The sequence below is a fragment of the Scomber japonicus genome, chromosome 3 (genome assembly GCF_027409825.1).
Source record: "Scomber japonicus isolate fScoJap1 chromosome 3, fScoJap1.pri, whole genome shotgun sequence".
NCBI lineage: Eukaryota > Metazoa > Chordata > Actinopteri > Scombriformes > Scombridae > Scomber > Scomber japonicus.
The window spans coordinates 28,656,716-28,677,826 of NC_070580.1; the positions used below are offsets into that span (position 1 = coordinate 28,656,716).

The 21,111-nt window shown below is 38.8% G+C and overlaps 1 protein-coding gene across 1 annotated transcript; it reads right to left on the reverse strand.

Moving 5' to 3' along the window:
- Positions 1–840: 840 nt before the first annotated feature.
- ece1 (endothelin converting enzyme 1) lies at positions 841–19,343 on the reverse strand. The gene is made up of 18 exons (XM_053315175.1): positions 18,526–19,343; positions 14,732–14,870; positions 12,936–13,148; positions 12,676–12,800; positions 12,425–12,571; positions 11,883–11,948; positions 11,375–11,563; positions 11,049–11,191; positions 10,133–10,247; positions 7,893–8,003; positions 7,702–7,800; positions 7,454–7,531; positions 7,251–7,354; positions 6,822–6,932; positions 5,418–5,485; positions 4,975–5,165; positions 4,296–4,391; positions 841–1,940 (listed from the first exon to the last, which is right to left on the reverse strand). The coding sequence occupies exons 1-18, from the start codon at positions 18,652–18,654 to the stop codon at positions 1,764–1,766; spliced, it is 2,301 nt and encodes a 766-aa protein (XP_053171150.1). The 5' UTR covers positions 18,655–19,343; the 3' UTR covers positions 841–1,763.
- Between the last annotated feature and the right edge of the window lie 1,768 nt (positions 19,344–21,111).

The following is a 21,111-nucleotide window of genomic DNA, read 5'->3' on the forward strand; positions in this document are numbered from 1 at the left end:
AAAAACATGCCATAAACAATAATTAAAAAATAATTATTTAAAAAAAGATAAAATAATAATACAAATAAAAAGTCTTAATACTCATTTTAATAATAAATATTTAAAAAATATATATACATATAATTTATTATATAAAGTTGCTTAAATGTTTCTAGTAATTGTAGGTATAGTAAAGTAAAAAGCCTTCACATGTAATATTCAGCTTTTTGCACAGCAGTAATGGTTCGTACTGTGCAAACTCTGCAGCAGCAGCAACAGGATCATTAACATTGACATGTGAGCTACTGGCGCCATCTATCGTTTTTAACCTAGACGCGCATCTTTATGGATTAGAAACACTTTCACTGTTGGATTTAATGTAGTTTGTTAAAGGATGGGTCAACAGTTTAAAAAAAAAATTGTCTTAAAACAATAGTCAGCGGCCCAACTAAACATTGAAACAGGTTTTTCTTGCCGTGATGCTCTTGCAAAGTAAATTATGGGTGGCCAAATTATATAATCCTCCTGTGCAAAAATGTGTTTAAAGGTTTATCTGAAGCCGATATGAAGCTCAAGATGTATTTCAATTTCAGTATTTTTAGTTATTTTTGTTACTTTACTTCTACCACAGCTCAACAGTGAAACACTGTCCGACAACACATAGAGAGGAAATTTGATGTAAGGAAAAGAAAAAAGAAAAACTTAGTGATATTAGGTGGATATCTGCTACACTGCTGAAGCTGAAGGACAGACTTTTAAAAAATGTAATGTATTCTGAAACACTGGATACTTTATGGATCTAGTCAGTATGTATGTGTCTGTGTGCTAGAAAGTGAGACTTCAAGCAACAGAACAAACAGTAGACATGAGACAAAGACGTTTTATGATTGGTTTTACTATACAAAATAATTTGTGACACTTTTACTCATAAAAAGAAGTATGACACATCATATTTTAGCCTATATAGCTTCTGAACGAAAAAAAAAACAACAAAAAACAGTTAATGCTTGTTGCTTGTTGTGAATTTCTTAATTTCTTCGGTATTTTACTGAATTGTTATTGGTCTTCCATTACAGAAATGAGATACCAGGTCTGAAAATAAGTTTGCCTTTAAACAGAAATATTCTGTCAATACTTAATCTCTTTAAAAATGTAACCAGATTTTACACAAAATATATTTCTGTTCTTTAAAGACTGTTGCTATTGTATTAAAACATGTATACCTATTCATAAGACATGGCTTTTAAAGTACATGGATGTAGACCAGATTTATATTTCTCATCGGGTTAAACAGGTCTCTGGTTCACTGTCATATAAAAATTGTGACCATAAATAAAAATACAATGAAAGTAAACAGGAGCAGATCCAAGCACAGTGAAAAGTTACAAGAAAAAGAAACGTCACTTTGTTTATCGCTTTACGTGACAAACGAGCGGTTTACAAAAATTTGAGAGTGGGTTCACCCATTTTTTTTTTGTAACCACATGTTGGGTTTCCAGTGTTCAAAAAGCACATTTATAGCTACATTTGACCTCAGAAGTTGGGGAAAGCTGTTTGCTAAACCACCAGTCCTTGTCGAGAAGCACTGAAGTTTGCAATCCTCCATATAGAGCAGGCACATTTTGTCCTGATAAGCAGCCTGATAAGCAATGAGTGGCAAGGCAGTAGGATAGTCAGTGGTTCTTGCATTCCTTGTACAGAGAGGCTTAGTCAGCATCTTGAGTCGCTTTGCCAAACATCAGTTTTCGCTCTGTGCTGACAAACAGCACTGAGCAGTAAAGGCATCACCAAAGCTCACACTTATGTTTGGGGTTCATGGGAGCATCCGCTTTGCATCCAAAGTGCTTTGAGAATTCCTGTGAGTTGGAGATGGTGCCGATGACTCTGAATCTCGATGGACTGTGAGGATCCGTGATTACGCCCTCATGCGAGCTTTCAGGTGTCCTTACAGAGCACCATACCTGCAAACATAATGAAGGAGAGGGAGACACAAAATGAGGAGCTTGCAGATTTTTTTATGAGAAGTTATTAAGGTGCTCGGAGACTGGGATGAATTTGTATTTAATTGCTCATTATACTTTCATATTCATCATCAGTATTCATTTTTTGTCATTACACTTCTTTCAAGGATGGGTTCACAATTTTTTAGTCAGGTACCAAAATTAATATTAGAATAGGATTTTTCTTGCTCCAATCATTCCTCCTGTTCATACTGGCCATTAGAGGATCCCTTCCTAATGCTCTTATAATGTAAGCAATGGGGGGGACAAAAATCCACAGTCATCCTTCTGTGTAAAAATGTATTTAAACGTTTATCGTAACCACTTAACATACGCCCCTGTTTTTTATGTTGTTAGCCTAAACGACATGCCCAAGTTGTGAGCATCACAGATCCCACATAGTTTGAGACTCAGAGATGTGTCTGGTATCACTGGAAAGGAAACACTCTCAGGATTCTTGTAAAAGTGTCTGTGTGATTCTGTGACTTACTGACAAAGAGTGGCAGAGGTTACAATGATGGGGTTGTTTACTCGCCCATAGGTTTGCCTTTACAATGACATGTGTACAGACATTCAGGGACCTCTCAGCAGGATATAGACACAATGAGGCCACAGCCACATGTCTTGGCTTCATGCAGTCCAAAAGACCAAAAGATGAATTTTTCACAATTATTTTTCAACAGGTATGTCCATGCATTTTCCTCAGGTCCTTTTTGGAGACTCCAAATGGACACTTGGTTACCAAAGCTGTACAACCACAATCAAACACCTATAACTTCACATCCCCTTTGCCTACAATCAAAATTTTGGTCTCTAATGAAAGCTGACACCATATTATTATTATTATTATTATTATTATTATTACATATAACCATATTTTTTTAGTTTGGCCATATCTATCTATCTATCTATCTATCTATCTATCTGTTTATTTTGGTATAAGTCATATGTCAAGTCGAAGAAGAACCAACCGTGTACCAAAATGCCGAGTGTGTAATGATATATGGTTCAACTCTTTTACGCACAGGGCGCACGCCGGTTACGCTTGGAGTTTGTTTATGGGCAGCCAAACTTAATAGCTTAGTGTCATACACCGTTGGAAACCTCTGACTATTGGCTAAAAGGTTATCAACTTCATTTCACCGAATATTTCCATAGGCTAGAACAGCAGTCAATCAAAGCCATGTCGTCATTGTTGTCGGTCACATGTCCTCATTGGCTTTGGAGACATGTACTGCCTAATCCTACGCACCGATTGGCTTGTGTGTGGTGTCGTCAGAAGCAGAAGAGGCTCACGGTCGTAAACATCTAGTCACGTGTAAACTGAGATGGACGTGCACGTCAGGAAATGACGTAAACGGACCCTATATGGTTTGTTATTTGTGTTATTACGTTAAGTGTTGGACTAAATACATGGACATATTGAGGAAAATATTCCGGTTTTATGGAAACGGATTTCATATTTCACAAGAATGGATACTTGGCGAGCTGTACAGAAAGTCCTGAGTCATAAGATGATCGTTGTGGATAAAGGGAAGACTTTGAAGGTATGTAGCATTATAGCTTTTCTTACTTAGCTCAGTGGCTAGCCGAGCTAATCGCTAATACTATTACGGCTGTGAGCAACCATATAAGTCGTGAGTGGTCTTGAATGAATCAGGACAATCTAAGCTTTCCAACGATGTACGGCATGAATATATATGTTTAAGGGTTGGTGTTTAAAACATTCAGAAGAACTTGTGGCTACCTCCTAACATCCGTCCCGTCCCGTAGACGGAACAGCGTGCGTTAAGTGGTTAAGTTAATATGAAGCTTCAGCTGTCTAAATGAGTCAAATCAAATAGATATTATAGAGTCCCTCTCGTACTATACTTTCACCGCAGCCCAACAGTGAAAAACTCTCAGAGGAAACACAAAGAGGGAATTTGATCCAAAAAAAAAGTAAGTAAATGTGGCAGATATCCACTTGATATGACTAACTCAGACCGCTTAAGCCTCATATGAGCTTCAGATCAACTTTTGCACAAAATGACTGTGTGGATTTTGGCTTCCATCACTTACATTGAAGCACATTAAAAGGGGATCTAACAGGAGGAGTTATTACAGTGAGGGAAACCTCTTTCAGTGTTAAATGGGGCTTTTGACTGTTGTTTTAAGACAGACTTGAAAAGCTGTCAACCTAATTTTAAATGTCCTATCCATCATGCATTTATATGTTTGGGATAGTTTACTTTCAATAGCCAACTTCAAATATATAGTAGTGTGAAGACAGAAGGTTCAGATCAGGAAAAGGAATACACTGTGACTGATACAAACCTGTGCAAATCCCACAAAAAACAGCTGATGGTTTGTCATTCCCAGTGCAGGCAGCGTGGCCTCCTCTCCGTTCTTTTTGATCCAGTTCACATAAGCCTGCAAAGCAACAAATGATCATGTTACACACGTGCATTTACTGTTTTGCTCTCTGCATGGATACATAACAGTAAAGACCAAGGGAGGAAAAAAAAACATAAACTCAACATCTTCCACAGCTTTACTTTCCCCAAAGATTATTGCAAGTCTGCTTTTACTTCCATATGATTTGCTCATCTGCTTCATAGCTTATGACATTTCATGACATGGAAAGAATGTGTGCATGTGAAGAAGTAACCAGAGGCTGACAAGGCCACTCATAACCACCTGTTGCACTTCTAGGCTTCACAGTAAATGAGACAACCTGCTTTTTCCAATACAGATTAATGGATGTGACCCACAACAAATAAACTAATGCAGCGGATTATCTCAGATGTGATAGTTTTCCGACCTTATAAACATGTCAGCTCACAGTGTCTCGTCCTTTACATAATAATGTTTATCCTTTCTTGGACCAGCATTTAACTGTTTGCTTACATTGCTGACAGAAAGCTTTCTCCCCCCTCATGTTTAAAGTAATTCTCCTCAACCACAAACAGAGAACATATTGAGGGTGAGGTAAGTTTCCTGTCTGACATCAGACCTTGTAGGCAGCTTTGAGTCCACCGTTGTCAGCGATGTTTTCTCCCAGGGTGTGTCTTCCATTCAGAGGCTCCTGGTTGATACTGTAGTTACCGTACTGCTCCACCATGCACTGGGTCTGCTTCTTGAAGGCCTCCACGGATGAGTTCTTCCACCAGGAACGCAGGTTTCCATCCTTGTCATATTCTCTCCCTTAGAATGAAATTGTGAAGTATTACTATATTATCTGCCACGTCATGCTTAAAGATATGTTTAGTCAAATGATTTAGTATTGTTATTGTTTGGATAGGTGATAAGAAGCGAGGGGAAAAAAAGACAGGGAGTGACATGCAGTAAAAAGCCGCAGCTGGAGTCAAACCGCAGGCATTGCAATTATGTGGCATGAGTGTTAATCAGTGGGTTATCTGGTCGTGCTGAAATGTAAATTGTTTAAAAATTCCTAACCTTGGTCATCAAAAGCATGAGTCAGTTCATGTCCCATCACTACTCCAATTCCACCAAAGTTAAGAGCTCTGGGAAACACACAAAAACAAAGACGTATTAGTAAAGTTACATGTATTACACTGAATTTGTGTGTACAGACTGCAATCTGTCTGAACAATGGTTTGACATGTTTGGAAATACGCTTACTTTCTTTTTAAGCGTTAGATGAGACATTTAATACCAATCACATATCAACCAGCAGCCAGTTAGCTTAGAATAAAATCTGGAAATGAGGAAAGAGCTAGCCTAGATTCAAAATAACACCAACCAATATCTCTAAATCTCACTAATGTATATGTTGTATCTTGTTTGTTTAACTTGCACCAAAACCAAAGTGTAAAAAATGCAGTTTGTGGTTTTCTGAGTCTCAGTTAAGTGCTGGACTATTTCTTGGCCCTGCACAGTGACTTCCTAGAGTCTTGTGGATATGGTGAGGTTGCCAGGCAACCAGGCCATTATGTCTACAAGAGCCTGGCTTTAGACCTCTGAACTGCCACCCACATCTCAGATGTTTTCAGCAATTCAAAATGAACTGACTGACAGAATATTCAAACAAAATTAAAGAATAACACAAAATATTCAGTTCAGTTGTCCATATGAACACTGAAAGAGGTTTTACTCGCTGTAATCATTCCTCTTGTTCATACTGGCTATTAAAAGATCACCTTTAAATGTGGTTTTAGTGGTTTTAAGTGATGGGAGCCAAAATCCACAGTAAATCACACTCAGTCATTTTGTGGAAAAATGCATTTAGAAGTTGATCTGGAGGCTTCAGCAGTCTGAGTTAGTCATATCAAGTGGATATCTGTCACATTTACAGTCTTTAGGATCAAATTCCCAAGTGTCCCCTCACGTACATTGTAAGTGCATTATGAAGGGATCTTATCATGGTCAGTATGAACAGAAGGAAAGATAATGGGTTTTTTGGGTATCTGACTGAAAAATTGTAAACCTGTCCTTTAAGTCAATTGCAGTGTAATTATATTTGTTTCAATCGTGTTTTAATACTGTCTTTGCTCTATGCTTCTTTTACATATTTCTGCACTTCTATTTCTATGGAAATATATTTATAATATAACACAGCAACTTCCCCATGACTGCTGCAGGAACCATGAACATACTGCAATTGTACCTGCACTTTAACTTCTTCTTGTTACTTGATTTTTATACATATTTTTAGATACGTTATTTATTTTAATACGTATTTATTTATATTTACACTGATTGTAGAAGACAAACGAAATTTCATTGTATCTCGCTGTGCAATGACAATACAGCTTCTTATCTTATCTTATGTTTCAATATAATCTATATATCCCATCCCACATAATTTAGTGAACTCGGAAAACAATGTATTAGACATACTTAGGCCATGAACGACTATAGAACGGTGCTTGAAGGATTCCTGCTGGCAAAACCATCTCGTTCTTGGTCGGGTTGTAATATGCGTTCACGGTTGGCGGGGTCATGCTCCACCTGCAAAAACAAGGAACACAGAGCCACCACATGAGGTTGACCTCAAGCTCAAGACAAATTCAGAATATTGATTCTGGCCGGTCTGCTGTGCCAGGCTGACTACAGATCACTTTGGAAAGCATGGGAACCCTGATCTGTCCCCTCCCCCGTAGCCTAATTAGGGACAAGGATCGGTTCAGCGGAGAGAAGTTCGTTGCCTGGGAACGTTTGTGGATGGCAGCAGTATTCTGCTGAGTCAGTATAATGGGAATTTGTCCCTGCAACCTCCTCTCTGACAAGCGGGGCAGTGGGGGATGAGGGCTACAGGGAGTAACTCACTGATTTCTGTTTGGAGTTTTCCTCAGCTGGTCCGCTGTCACTCTAGCTGAAAAGTTGTAGTACTGCATGACATTTTGGAAGTACAGCTCTGACACCACTTCAAACTAAAAAAGAAAAATGAAAAAAAATAGAGTTCAGTGTTGCAATGAAGCAAAAGTGTGACATAACATTTGTCCAGTATGATCACTTCCACATTTACCTACATCATTGAACACTTTGTCCAGCTTTGTGGTATTCATGATGAACTCTGGATATCCAACCATGTTGTATATCGCATCTGCCTGTGAAAGATGAGATTAAAAAAAATATATAACTGTTAAATAAACACTTTCACACCAGGTGGCAGTGCTGTATTTCTCAGTCATTTCAGCACAGAAAACAGCTCAGCAGATTAGAGCAGCAGTAGTATAAGGTCCTGGGAAAGAAGTGCACATTAACATCTTTTTCCCACCTTTTCTTTTGCTGCTTTTTTTGTTTCAGCGTCCATCCAGCTCACATACTTGAGGCTGTCCTCAAACGCCCATTTGATGTCTCCAACCATATCTTCAGCCTGAGGTACAAGCAGGACAGAGGCAAGTCAGAAACACATTATGTCACACAGTGTGAGCTGCTATTATGATGGAAGTACTTGGAGACGCTTACAATGGCCTTGCTGTCCTCAGCAAAGGTGGCTTTGACAAACATGGCTCCGAGAGCGAAGCCCAGGGCGCTGTCTGTGTCGCTGACGCACAGCTTCCAGCGTGGAGTGCAGCTCTGCAACATCAAGTAAACACATCATGACATGTTGAATAAATACATCACTGCATTTTCTCGCAAAGTTAGATATCGTCACATCACCTCAGGTCTGCCTTTTTTTCTACTTTAATTAGTCACTTCCTACATTTCCCACACTGAATGACGAACCCCAGAAGACAAGGCGGACTTGTTGCCGCCTGCTGTAGGCAATATGTGTAGGTGGAAAGAACAGTAGTGATGCAAGAGAGTGAGAGTGTGTCTGCTGAGACTACTCATTTTACTAATACACCACAATGTCTCTCTGTATAGCCCTGAAAGAATAAGCAATCCTTAAGGGGGGATAAGCGTGTATAGAAAACTGATGGAAGGATGAATTTCTCTCTTTTTATAGGAAGTTGAATAAAAATGAGAAAAAACCTAGAACACATATTATCTTGCTTACTGCTGGAGTATTTATCAGCTGAATAAGTTTTTCTCTGAGTGACCATGAAGGTTAGACAGATTGAAACATTGTGTGTGGGAGTGTTTGTGGTTTTTATTCAGATTACACTTTCCTCCAACATATCTGTTCCATATTCAAAAGTGAAGAGACTTGTTTTTAGTCTCTATATAAGAAGCGAATATGTAAACCAACCTATGTCTATGCTAAACAATACCAGCATACATAGTGGTTTTTTATTATGGGAAGCTTTTTAATACTCGAAACATGAACTGTAACTTCTACCATTAACAAAAGTACTGTTCCATTCTTTTTGTGTGTGAACAGACTTAAATAAAGAAAAGTGCTGACAAAATCCTCAGTTGTGACTTTGTTGAGAAATTCGTGACCTCGGAGTTCATTGCTTTTGAGGCAAAGCTGAGCTGCTATCTGTCTGCAGGCTCCGAGACACTGTGTTCCCTCTAAAGGACTAAGTGTTTGGGTTTTTCTTTTTTTTTTTTTTATTAGACAAAGTGGCAACAGTAAGACTCCCCACGTACCAACTCTTGGCCTGCTTACAATGAACTGAAGCAAAGCAAACGGAGGCAACACAGACAGCAGAGCACCAGTGGAAATGAATAACGGATGGAAGTGGTTTCTTTGGGGAAAAAGAGTTGCATCCTAAGATATAAAAATCCATTTGACTTCGTGATGAACTATTATTTGACACTGCTTTGAGTGATATTGCCCACCAGGATTTACAAAGCCTTTTTTTCTCCTTTTTTTTTGTTGCTATTTTTTGTATTTCTAAACAAACTATCTAATATCTCAACTTTTTAACTTCCTCTAAAAACCACATTTCAACACCACGTTTTCACTTCTTTTTATGACGAAATGTGATTTTTATGGACATAATTTCTAGAATTATGGAGTAATATATGTGCATGTTTTCATCACATTTTTTACTTATAATCACCAAATAGGTTCAATTCCTAGCAGCCTTCTTTCCATCTACCTTAAAACGATTATTCCGACATGTTAACTCCATGACAAAACTCTCACGCCCCGCCAGCTAATCACTTGACAGCTGCTAAAATAAACCAGTCCCTATATGACAAAGTTATTATCAGGTGAGAGGAAGGACAAGGACAAATGGAGCTGCATGTATACGTAGATAGAGGAACAAGGTCAGAGTGAGGAAATGAGGAGTGTCCTGAGCAATCGACGGCAAGTTGTAAATCTGTGCACATAGGCACAGATGGAAAAAGAGGCACAGCTGCACTCTCACATAAAACAGATACACAAAGAGACACACACATAGAAAGTTTTGGTTTGTTATTACAGCTCGACCCCAGTGGAAAACAAGGCCAGAGGAACAGGATCTTGTTCAGATAAGGCCTGGGGTCACTGGAGACTTCCCAGTAAAGCTCTACTAGTCTTTCTTTGTCTGGTAACAATCCAGAAAACATTAAGACCAAGTGACTGGACTGCTTGGATCCAAGTATGTTAAAGTCCACAGCAGATGACAAATTGACAACTTAGATGTTCATATTCATTTATCAAACAAAATGCAAAAAAATGGATTTGGATTAGAATCTGCCAGCAGGCCAAAACACGTAGATGCATATTTTTAATTCCACTTTTTATCTGCTTAATCTCACCTCTGTGTTTGAATCTGTGTCACGCTGGATTATAGTGATTGTAAAAGGTTTAAATCTTCATATCTCACCTTCTTGGTTCCGTACATGACCTCAAGGAAGCGTTGCTCAGCATCCTGAAACTTCTGGTCCAAAATGGAGACCATCTTCCTCACCACTTTCATTATCATGTAGTTGTTGAGTAAGCTGCAAAGAAAACATTCAATTAATTTTCTTTCTTACTCTTTATACCTTCTATACTGCTTAAAGTATAGACTATTTTCAAGTCTGTCTTAAAACAACATGTACAGGACACGCCTAATTAAAAGACTAAAAACAAAAACAGAAACTTTAGGAAAGCTTTATATAATTTTAAGTCTCTTAAAAGAACACTGAAGGAGATTGTTCTTGCAGTAGTCATTCCTCCTGTTGATACTGGCTGTTAAAAGATCCTCTTCAAATGTGCTTTTAATGTAAATGACGGGGCTTAAAATCCACACTGTGTCCCCATTTCGTGCAAAAATGCATTAAAAAGTTGATCTAAGAAGCTTCAACAGTCTGAGTTAGTCATAACAAGAGGATATCTGCCACATTTACTGTCTGTTTAGCATCACATTTCCTCTTTGTGTTTCCTTGTTGAGCTGAGGTGAAAGTATAGTAACAAAAAGAGGGACTTTGGCACTCTGTCTGCATTATGAAGGGATCTTCTAATGGCCAGTATGAACAGGAGGAATGATCATGGCAAGAAAAATAACTTTCTATGTTCATTTAGACATTTATTTGATAATTGTTTTAAGACAGACTTGAAAAATTGTAAACCCTCCTTTAAATTAGTATCATTGCACCCTTCCCACAGGTGATAAGTTTCCCATTATACACCAGAGTGAACGTGTATTTACATTTACATAATTAAATACTTGTATGTGTACGTAGTTACATTTACATAGAAACATACAGTCTGTATTTGACACATGAATGAGAAAAACCATTAAGTGTTAAGTATCTAACCTTTTATTTGTCTTAATTATGAGGTCTGAAACTTTCTGGAGGTATTCTTTGGCATAAACAACCACCGGCTCGGACTCGTTGATTGGTACAGGAGCAAACACTTCTGTGAGGTACGGCATCCACTCCACAGCAGGAGCCAAAGTCTGCCAAGGCACAGATAAAAGCCAGACATGCAAAACACAAACAGAGGATGAGTTTCTTTACAGGAAAGCAGCAGAAGAGTAAGAACAGAACAGTCATGATGTGTAGGAAATGATTTACTTTGATGTTTTGTGCCTTCTCTGTTGTTTCATTTGGCTGATACCATCAAACCAGGAGACACTCACCGTCAAGTCTTTGGCCTCCATCTTATGGTAAATGAGCTCCTCGTCTCTTCTCTCCTCCTGAGGGACTGTGATGTTAGCCAGGGTGGTTTCAAAGTCCACAATCTCCTCCATCAGTGTTCGAGACGTTTCCTCTGAACCACCGAGAAGAACCCCTAACTCCATCAGGAAGTTGAGGTATGCCGTCAGATACTGCAAAGTCCAGGAGGCAGTAGAGTGAGGAAGGAGTGTGTGTGTGTTTATATGTTTGTGTTTGTGTGATAAAATTCAATTAGGACAGTAATCCTGAACTATGCAAATAACAGCTACTATGCAGGGGCTGAAGTATTTCTCTTTTAATATTTCCTGACTTTCTTTCAGTGAGCCTTTGGGTATTTTTCAAACTCCGACTGAATTACATTCTCATTAAAAAAGCATCTTAACTTTCTGATGTGATTGTGCCTCAATATGCTGACATAAACTTTCCAACTTTAGCCTCTGAGGAGCCAGTATAATGCTGTAAACACAGTACCTTTTCATTTGCTGTTTTGTTGAGGTAGTAATCCCGTGAAGGTAGTCCCAGGCTGGACTGATCCACCTAGGGTGAAGAAGTAAAGAAACATCCTATGACGTTCATCTTAACCCACCGATTTCATCACTCACAAACAACCTTTTGTTTCCATTCTTGTGCCGCCAGCATGTGGGCTAAAAGTAGACGCTTTCCAAAGATCATATCTGTAGGATTTGTTACGGTCTTATGACACCATACAAAGGAATGAACTCTCATTTCAGGCTCACAGTGTGAAACAGAGAGCACTGTGATAATGACTGGATTGTCCCCAGAATATCAACAGAGATAAAATCAGTCACCTTAGTTGAGCTTGTAAAAGCTGCTTTTGTTGGGAGTGAATTTAAATGTAAATGAAAAGTATGTTTGGATGTAATTAAATGTTTTTTTTGCTGATGAGGCACTTTATGAGGTGTAAATATATGTTTTTAGATAAATACATGTAATTGTTCAAACAGAAGACGCCTTTTAAAAAACAGCTGGATACAAATCTTTGACCCTCTCACCTGGATGATATTACTGTTGGAGTTTTTAGAGTCCGTGCTGACAAACACTGTGAAGAAAGGCGAGGTGCGATAGTTTGCTGACACTGTGCGCAGAACTTTCTGAAAGTTATCCTCGGCCCAGGGTTTGGTCAAGGCCCACCCTCCTATCTGAAACAGACAGTGTTGGGATAGAAACTCAGAGACTGCTGGATGTATGGAAACTAATCTTTTACTAACAATAAATGAAGTTTAATGTCTGGAAATAAGCATACCTGTCTGATTAGGTCCTGTAGCGGCTTAGCTCCTAATTCCTCAATCTTGGCTTCGTTCATACAGGCTTGATAATATCGCTGGGCCTTTTCCTCAGCCTTACTCAAACCCTTCATTGTTTTATTTTCTGCAGAAGTAAATATAAAAGATAAATGATTTGAATGATAAGACAAGATACTTTACTCAGCTCTGTAAAAATGAACCAGTGTCTGGGGTAAAGGCAGCTGAGGATACTGAAATGCACTCAAGCAAGAACCCTTACCTAATAAATGCTTCATTACAAGCATGTTGTGTTCCCACAGGTTGCTGAAAGGCCCCCAGCGGGACTTGCCCTCAGGGAGGGGATTGTTCTTCACCCAGCCCCCGCAGGCAAAGTTGTAGAAGTCGTGGCAGGGGTCTACGGAGCGGTCCAGGGCTCCCATGATTGTACTGGCTACAGTGATGCATGGCTCTGTTAGGCACAAACCTGGGTGAGCTGCAAAGAGAGAAGATTTTTTTTTAAAGATTTTGTTTTGACAGATACTTTTCTTAAACCTGTATTAGTCCTCGAATGTGGGGGGAAAATCTCTTGGTAAAAAACATTTTTGAGGGCCACAGTGGATAATGTGAAATATTTCACAGTAGGACATCCAAATATGCGCGTTGGTTTTCAGAACATCTGGAAAAGATTATTTTATAAGGAGGTAAAAGCCAAGATATACAACCTGGAGGGAATATTTCTCCTTGTTAAAGTCCTTTATAAATATTTAGCCGTGACGTCTTCAGAGGAAGGAATGTCACGTTAATTATTGGCAACTAACTATGTAGCTGATTAATAAGTAGACATTAGATGAACAGATGAGAATGAATCCATTTCTTTTTAAAAGTGTTAATACTGTCTACTAATAATAAACTTCATTGCACCTTGGGCTTGTTAAAAAGGGTTAGGGTTAGAAGGATAGGTTAGAAGGTTAGAATGATATTTTATGTGTTGAAGAGAAGTGGCTGGAGAGGCTGCATAAGGGCTTTTAACTGCTGCTTCTGTGTTATTTTTTAGAGTCTAAACACAAGGAATACTTGTCTTGAACAAAAGCTTTTTCACAGGAAGAGCTTTAGAAAAATCTTAAAGCACAATTCCAGGGCTCAGCTAACACTTGACATTCTTTAAAGACTTTTACCATCCGTCCATATAAGGAAGGAGGAAGAGACAAAGCTATCACTAGTGAAAAGGTTAGGGCTCCAAGGAGAATTCATCTTTGTTCCTTTTATTATTTTAAAGTGTGATCCGACGTGCAGTTCTGAATGGGAGGAAGTGGAATTAAGTTTCCCATGATAAATTTGAGGAAACCAACACAGATGAGACGCCGCCTGGCTGTGATGGTAAATCCACAAGCCCTTTTTCCGTAATGAACAAGCTCAAGGGAGAGATTTAAAGTTGTTTTTAGGCATGCTAAGCTTAAGGTGTGGCTTTGGCTTCATAAAAATAAACCACATTAACACCCTCTCCTGTCATAAAGATATTTTTTTGCCAGTTGATGTGATTTTAATAACCGACAATTCAGAGTGAACATCTTCCGATTATTAAGGGTTATCCCATGTTAGATTCATTTTGGATAAATGTGTTTGACTATATATATAATCTATACAAAAATATTACACTTGGTCATTTTGACTGCTTGGAGGACACTCTTAAAGACAAGAAAGAATCAGTTCCACTTTGTTTCCAAAGACGGTTACAAGAATTTCTACTCCTTGTTCCTTTTTAACATTTTAGTAACTTTGATTTTTCTACATGTCCTTGGGCATTTCTTCTGCAATAGCTTGAGACAAGAAGAAACATGGACTGACTTATGGCTTTTTGATACTAGCAAAACCAAAAGTAGTCTCAATTTAGCCTTTCTCTTTTTTATTCATTGTATGTTTCTTTATATTAAAGTATTCTTCTTTTTGTTAAATTTGTTGCTTTCATTTTTTTTCTAACACACTTTATAACAGAAGGAAAACACTGAGCTTTCATCCGGGGTCGGCAGGTGTTTCTTTTCAGCAGTATGAGTAGTTTAAACAGAACCTCAGACTCACTCTGTTTGTAGAAGACACCGGTCGTGATGAGGGATATGAACAGACCCACAGACACCACACACACTAGAAACAGCAGCCTCCTCTCTCTCTGAGTCCTCTCGGGCCAACATGAGGCACCACGGCCGCGTAGAAGAGTCACCTGCACAAACACACACACACACAAATAGCCTTTAATTGCCTCATTTAATGAACTTAGACTGGGTTGCACCAACAAAAAAATGACTCAATCTAAAATTAGTTCAAATCAGAGTTTAGCAAGACTAGGTTTAAAATGAGTAAATCCAGATTGAAGCACAGCTCTGTTGCTCAATTAAAAACTGATCATCTCTGTTTAGTAAACCCAAGATTATTGATGTAAAATTAAATTAAATAAAGTTAAATCAAACTCTCTCGGATGCTCATTGCATTGTTGGATACCTAGATAAAAAGTAAGTCTATTTGTGATGGATCAGCAGAGAAGCTCTAATTTCTCCCCCTTTAAGAGAAACTTGTTGAATGAACTAATGAAGTAATATGGGTTAGGGTTAAATAATAGAAGATGAAAATGCAGCACAGTGAGGAAAACAGCAGCAACTGGAAGACTGATTGAACAGATTAACTAGAGTGAAAGAAAGACGAGACATTCATCAGTTCCCCTATCCCTCTTTCCAAAGTTATGATGAACTCCTATGAGGGTCAAGGTGGTATCTAGATTAGTGTGCGGCCCATCTTTGATGTGAGATCATCTTTTTTTCCTTTCTGTGATTTCTCTTGCTTTAATCTGACCGGAGTTGTACCTTCTCTCTGCTGGAGTATGGAGGGTTAAAATTGGAGTCAAGAGTTATGAGATGCATGAATAACCATGATTCCACTTAAGGAGATAGCTTTCATGTTTGGCTCTCAAGTAGGATACAGTAGGCTAACATGCTAACGATGTTTGTTATTTCAGATTGGTCATCACCACACACTCCACGGTAACCCCTCTTCTGACTTCGAAAGAGCTCCCCATTCACTCAACCAGGGCCTTGAATGGGGTTATGTGAATACTATCAACAACATCCAGGCAATCAAACTTCCCATTAGAATCCAGTCTCTGTTTCCCCCTTTGGAGAGAACTGGATTTACTGGTTTCTTTAGGAGTATAACATGTCATTGCCCTGGGCACTTGGCTGACATTTCGGCAGACAAGTGCCATTGTGTAGGGTCAAAAACATTCCCATCCACCCTTTAGAAACATCAAGTGGCATAAAATCTCAGGGCTTGCGTTTCTGTTAATTCCATGTTTGACAGCTGGTCCTTTTTCCTGTTCGGCTCCATAAAAGTTTCTCGAGAGAAAGTAAGCAGCATCGTAAAGCTCAATATTATTGAGTGTGTGACTTAACTTTCTTCGAGGTACATAAACACACTTAATGATACTTTGTTGAACTAATACAGGGTGGAGAAACATTGTGTTGTGAGTAGTCAACAGCTGCTGGAGGGAGGTGGAGGGGGGGAGTTGATGACAGTTTTGGTTTCAAAGCTTTTCTATCATTGTTCTTCCAGCCCTCATAGGTTATGCTTTACTCTATTGTTCCCTCACTTCTAGTTTAACATGCATTCATAAAGGATATTTTCCGTTTGCTCCAGATAAGGAAAAGACACAGTGATCTGGTTGGAAATATCAGCTGCTTTTGTGTTTCACCTATAAAAGAATGATGATGAAGTCAACCCGAGGATGGAGAAAGTAATCAGTTTACAGATATACAACGTCATAGAGGCTCAACATGCAAGAATTTCAGTGCATACTTTGTGGTCAGTGCTTTTGCTTTTTATTTAAATCAGTGATTTAAACCAGCACACGCTGTGCCTGCACTTTTTGTAGTGAATGCTGTTTCAGTCGAAGCTGCCAAGGGAATTTATTTCCTACAGGAATGATTCCAAGAGCCACTCACAAATCGTTCAGGACACATTTAGCACTCTGGCCACCCTTTTGAGTATCCCTTCTGTAAATAAATGCAAGATCTTGGACCTCACATATATCCTGTGGAAGTCAATTACCCATTAAGTATGTATAAGAATCCCGTTTACTGCTACTACCAAAGATGAGAGTTCAACAGTCAAACTTAATGTGACCAAATCAAATGCCAAAGCCACAGTGGCTTCCTAATCCCAGGAGCTCAGCTTGTTGGTTGGTTTGGACCTAAATCCTATTTCTAAGTGTAATTGAGAGAATCTTACTGCCAAGCCTGCATCTGTACTTCATTGCAGTCTCTGGAAACCACATTTTATTACCCCGAAAACCGCTGCAAAACGATGAAGGGAGACTCATGTCAAACTCTTGAATTCAAACACTCTGTTTGAACTCTTCAGGTATATTTATGGTCAAATAAAGTATGTAAGGAATGGCTTCGCTAAGGGGTCTCAGCTCCTTGTTCTGAGGGTTCAGATGTAGAAGAAAAGCGGTCAAACTGCCTATAAAAGACTGAACAGATTGTGGAGAACATGGTTTTTGCAGGGCAGATACACTAACTGAAAACCCTGAGAAACAATGTATCAATCTGAGGTCATTTATACTATTTGATGAGCACATTTTAATATGAATTTGGGTATAACACCTATTCTAGGATGGACTAATCGATAGCAGGTTGTTGTGTTTGGATGTGTACACATGCTGATGTTTTAAAAAAGGAATTGTAAAAAGTTTACTAGAAGGAATTTAGATAATTTCATCAGAGACCTCACCTTATAGTTATAAAGGATTTATTGCATTACAGTATAATGACTCATAACAGTTAAGTGTGCCAGGCGTAAGTTCACAGACACCCATTCCTTTGTTACACAAGAAATGTCAACATTTTTAAATAGCAGCTTGCGTGTCACCATCTGTAAAATGACATACAGCTCAGGAGCTTCATTTTAAGAACTTGATTCTACACATGAAAAAGCAGAATGGGGGTTATTTTATGGCCTGTGCAGCAACAGATAGCGACACAAATTTTACATACCGCATGAGTGATAACACAAGCTGTGTAAACGACAAAGCACAAAGGTCCGTTCAGTAGCATCACTGTAAATGGTACGGACAAAAATAACTGCATTAAGTGTAATAATGTCATTTTTATCCCCTATACCAGCCTGGAGACCACTCAGCATCATCATCACCATCATCCTGTAGTTCTTTTTTTTTTTTTTTTTATCCGTCTGTTCATCCAAGCGAGCACTTAATTATGCATTAGCTGTAAAACAAACACACTACAAGCATTAAGCGTCCCTCTGCATGTTAAGACTCACCGTTCACCATGAATCTGTTTCTGTCTGAATGCATCTGTTTAGCAGATTGGCTTCTGTAACAAATTATTGAGGCTTTTTGAAATATGGGCGTCCAAAGAAACATGTTGTTCTTTAACAAGAGGACACAAAATACTTTATATTACATTAGAAAACAGATCACAACACACTAGTTTTGGATATAGAAGAAGTATTTTGGTGTTAAATGTTTCAAAGCACCATCTGATGGATCTAGTTTAGTTGATTTTCTCATCTTTACTTTTAATAGTTCTTTATGGGGTTTTAGCTGGTTTCATCTACTGACTGCCTCATTAGCAGTTAGATAGCACCTCATATTAAAACACAATTAGTTAATCTGCAGTTGAAGCTGATGACATTTTTCTTTAAAGGCAAGCGCTTCACTTGACAGCTGCGTCATTGTTTCATAAGGAGTGAAACCCTTTAAGAGCCTATACTTATTTTCTGATGTGCTGTATAATAGAAATAATTATACGGTAGAGACACAAAGACATTTCTTTATCTTTAGCTCAGTGTATTTGCAATTTTACCTGCATGGGTGATGATGGGTAGATGTCTTCACCGGTGGAGTCCACCAGGTCCTCCTCATCCAGCGTGGCTCGCTTATACGTTGACATCTGAAAAGTCAAATGCAGAAAAGACTCTCTCAGTGCCTCCATGCTCCTTCTTTAGTCCCTCTGCTCTCCCACTGAGGTGTGTGAGAGAATGTTTGTGTGTGTGTGACGTCTATTCCTCAGCAATCTGCGAGGCTTCAGGGTAGGGTTTCCCTTTAAAATCCATCAGGAGGAATCTGGTTCGTCTGGTTGGAGCTCTTCCAGTCATACACCGAGTTGACTCTCATAGAATATGCCTGTCCTCTCCTTTCAAAGGCGCTTTTATGCTCCCACCAACCCCAACAACACCTTTTACAGCCCCCATGGCGTTTGGCAGACGTCACCAACAACACACTCCTCACGAAAATCCTTGTAAGTTCTCCTCATGGGTCCTCTCTTCCTCTTTAACTGTTCAGTGGCTCTTTCCTGGGCAAACTTTTTTCTGGACTTCCTCCTTTACCCAGTCTATGCAAACAGGGCACAAGAGGAGACGGAACTAGTGGAAAACAGGAAGGAGTCCTGACTTGAGCGACTGAGTGTGTGTGTGTGTGATTGTGTGTGAATGTGTGTGTGTGTGGGTGCATTCCCCAATGTGGTTTCACTTAGATTTAGGGAGGGAACCTCACTGTTGTAGTTCACACCCTGTGTCTTTTTCTATAGGACATCATAAAGTCGGGGGAGGAGCTTGAAGAAAATTCCCCTCCTCCTCCTCTTAACAACATGCTTGTAGCCCATAGCCCAGGGTAACCGTTACCTGATAGGCATGACAGTCAGTTCCTCCTCTGATTAACCCCTCACCCACAGGGCCACTAACACCCGATCCAAACTCTGCATTTTAAACATGTTAGACTATTAAAAGGTCTTTAAATTCATGATAATGTGATTAAAAAAACTTTACAACTAAAGAGCAAACATACTTCTATTTATGATCAATAACTCAAACGTCACTTCCAAATATGTAGAAATGTACCTCTTTTTTAAATCTATAAAACAACAATGTATGTTTCTTTGATTTCATAACTAATCTTAAGAAATTAAAGCAAACTAGAGTAAATCAATCTTACTCTATTCAATTGCCCATACTCCACACACAATGCACAGCCAAGCTAAAAACTAATGAAACATGTGCAACTAATTTTCATAATCAATCGATCTGATAACTTTTTCCATTACCTGTTTTGTCTAGAAATTCATAATCACAGTATATGTTTACAAATTGCAGCCCAAAACCCCAATTTGCTATCAATGTATTGATCTGGAACTGGTGAGAGTTTGGCATTGGCAATTTGCTTAAAATACTTGAATTAATTGATCCATTTATTGTCAAAATTGTTGCTAAATGACTTTCTAAGTGATCAACTTAAATGAAATAAGTGACGTATTGTTTCAGCTTTAAAAATAAACAGCACATACAAAAACTGGCCTGTTACAGTCAGTATCGTATGCCCTTTTAAGGACATGATGCAAGTGTGAAACGAACACGACTGAAACTCACTTTACTCAAATGTGTACCCGAACAGGAAACAAGTCAATCTCAAACCACAAAACATCATGTTGTTTTAAATACTAGTGTATGAACTTAACAGGAACCGAGAAAATTAACCTCTCAGTTCAACATATTCAATCTCTAAGTCAAACTTCAGATCTAAGTATACTCTGTTTGTGAAACCTGTTTAGCCTTAAAACAAATGTACCTTTTGACACTCGTTTGAAATCTAAATACTAAGCTTGTTTGCATGTGATTTTCTTACATCGCAGTGCCAAGTAGTGTGAGGAGGGCAATGATTAACCTCAGCTGTCTGTCAGCCTGACACTCTGCGCTCCAGACTGATTTCTCAACACAATGCAACACACACAGACACACACACACACACACACGGAGGAGGTAACCGAACAGAAAGAATCCTAACTCTATTTTTTGCCAATTTTAATAGTATGAACTTAACATCAGATGTGTAGCCAGATGCGTAAAAAGGGCAGCTGAGGACTTTTAATGCTGCTCACATTGTTCTGTCAGTACCTCAACTTTCTCTCTCCATGTTTTACAGAATATAAATGTTTACCTGATGAAGATGGATTAGATGTTTGTGTAAACTGTGACAGAAGGCGACCCCTGTTGTGGATCCATGCTTTATTTTATCTCCCCATTAGTTTCAACGTAAACATGCCACAGTAGGAAAAAACTAGTCGTCCCGCTGGAAGCATTCCTGGGAATTCCAGGAGCACGGATTCCTGTTAAATCTTGTTTTCTATTAGGGCAAGATTCTGACAAATCAAACACAGTAAACACCGAGAGGAGGGAGCTGCTGTTAGCATTACCTCAACTCCACTACAGCAATAACAACAAACTGTGACAGCGTGTTTGCTAAACTCTGTTAAAGCCCAGCAGCCTGCAGCCAAGTGATGTTATCAGCTTATAAAAAAGGCCCAATGGGACAAAAGATGGAGAATTTAAGTGATGAGGGATGACCAGCAAATGTTTTTAGGACACTTTCAATTACATAAATGCTTTCAAATGACCTA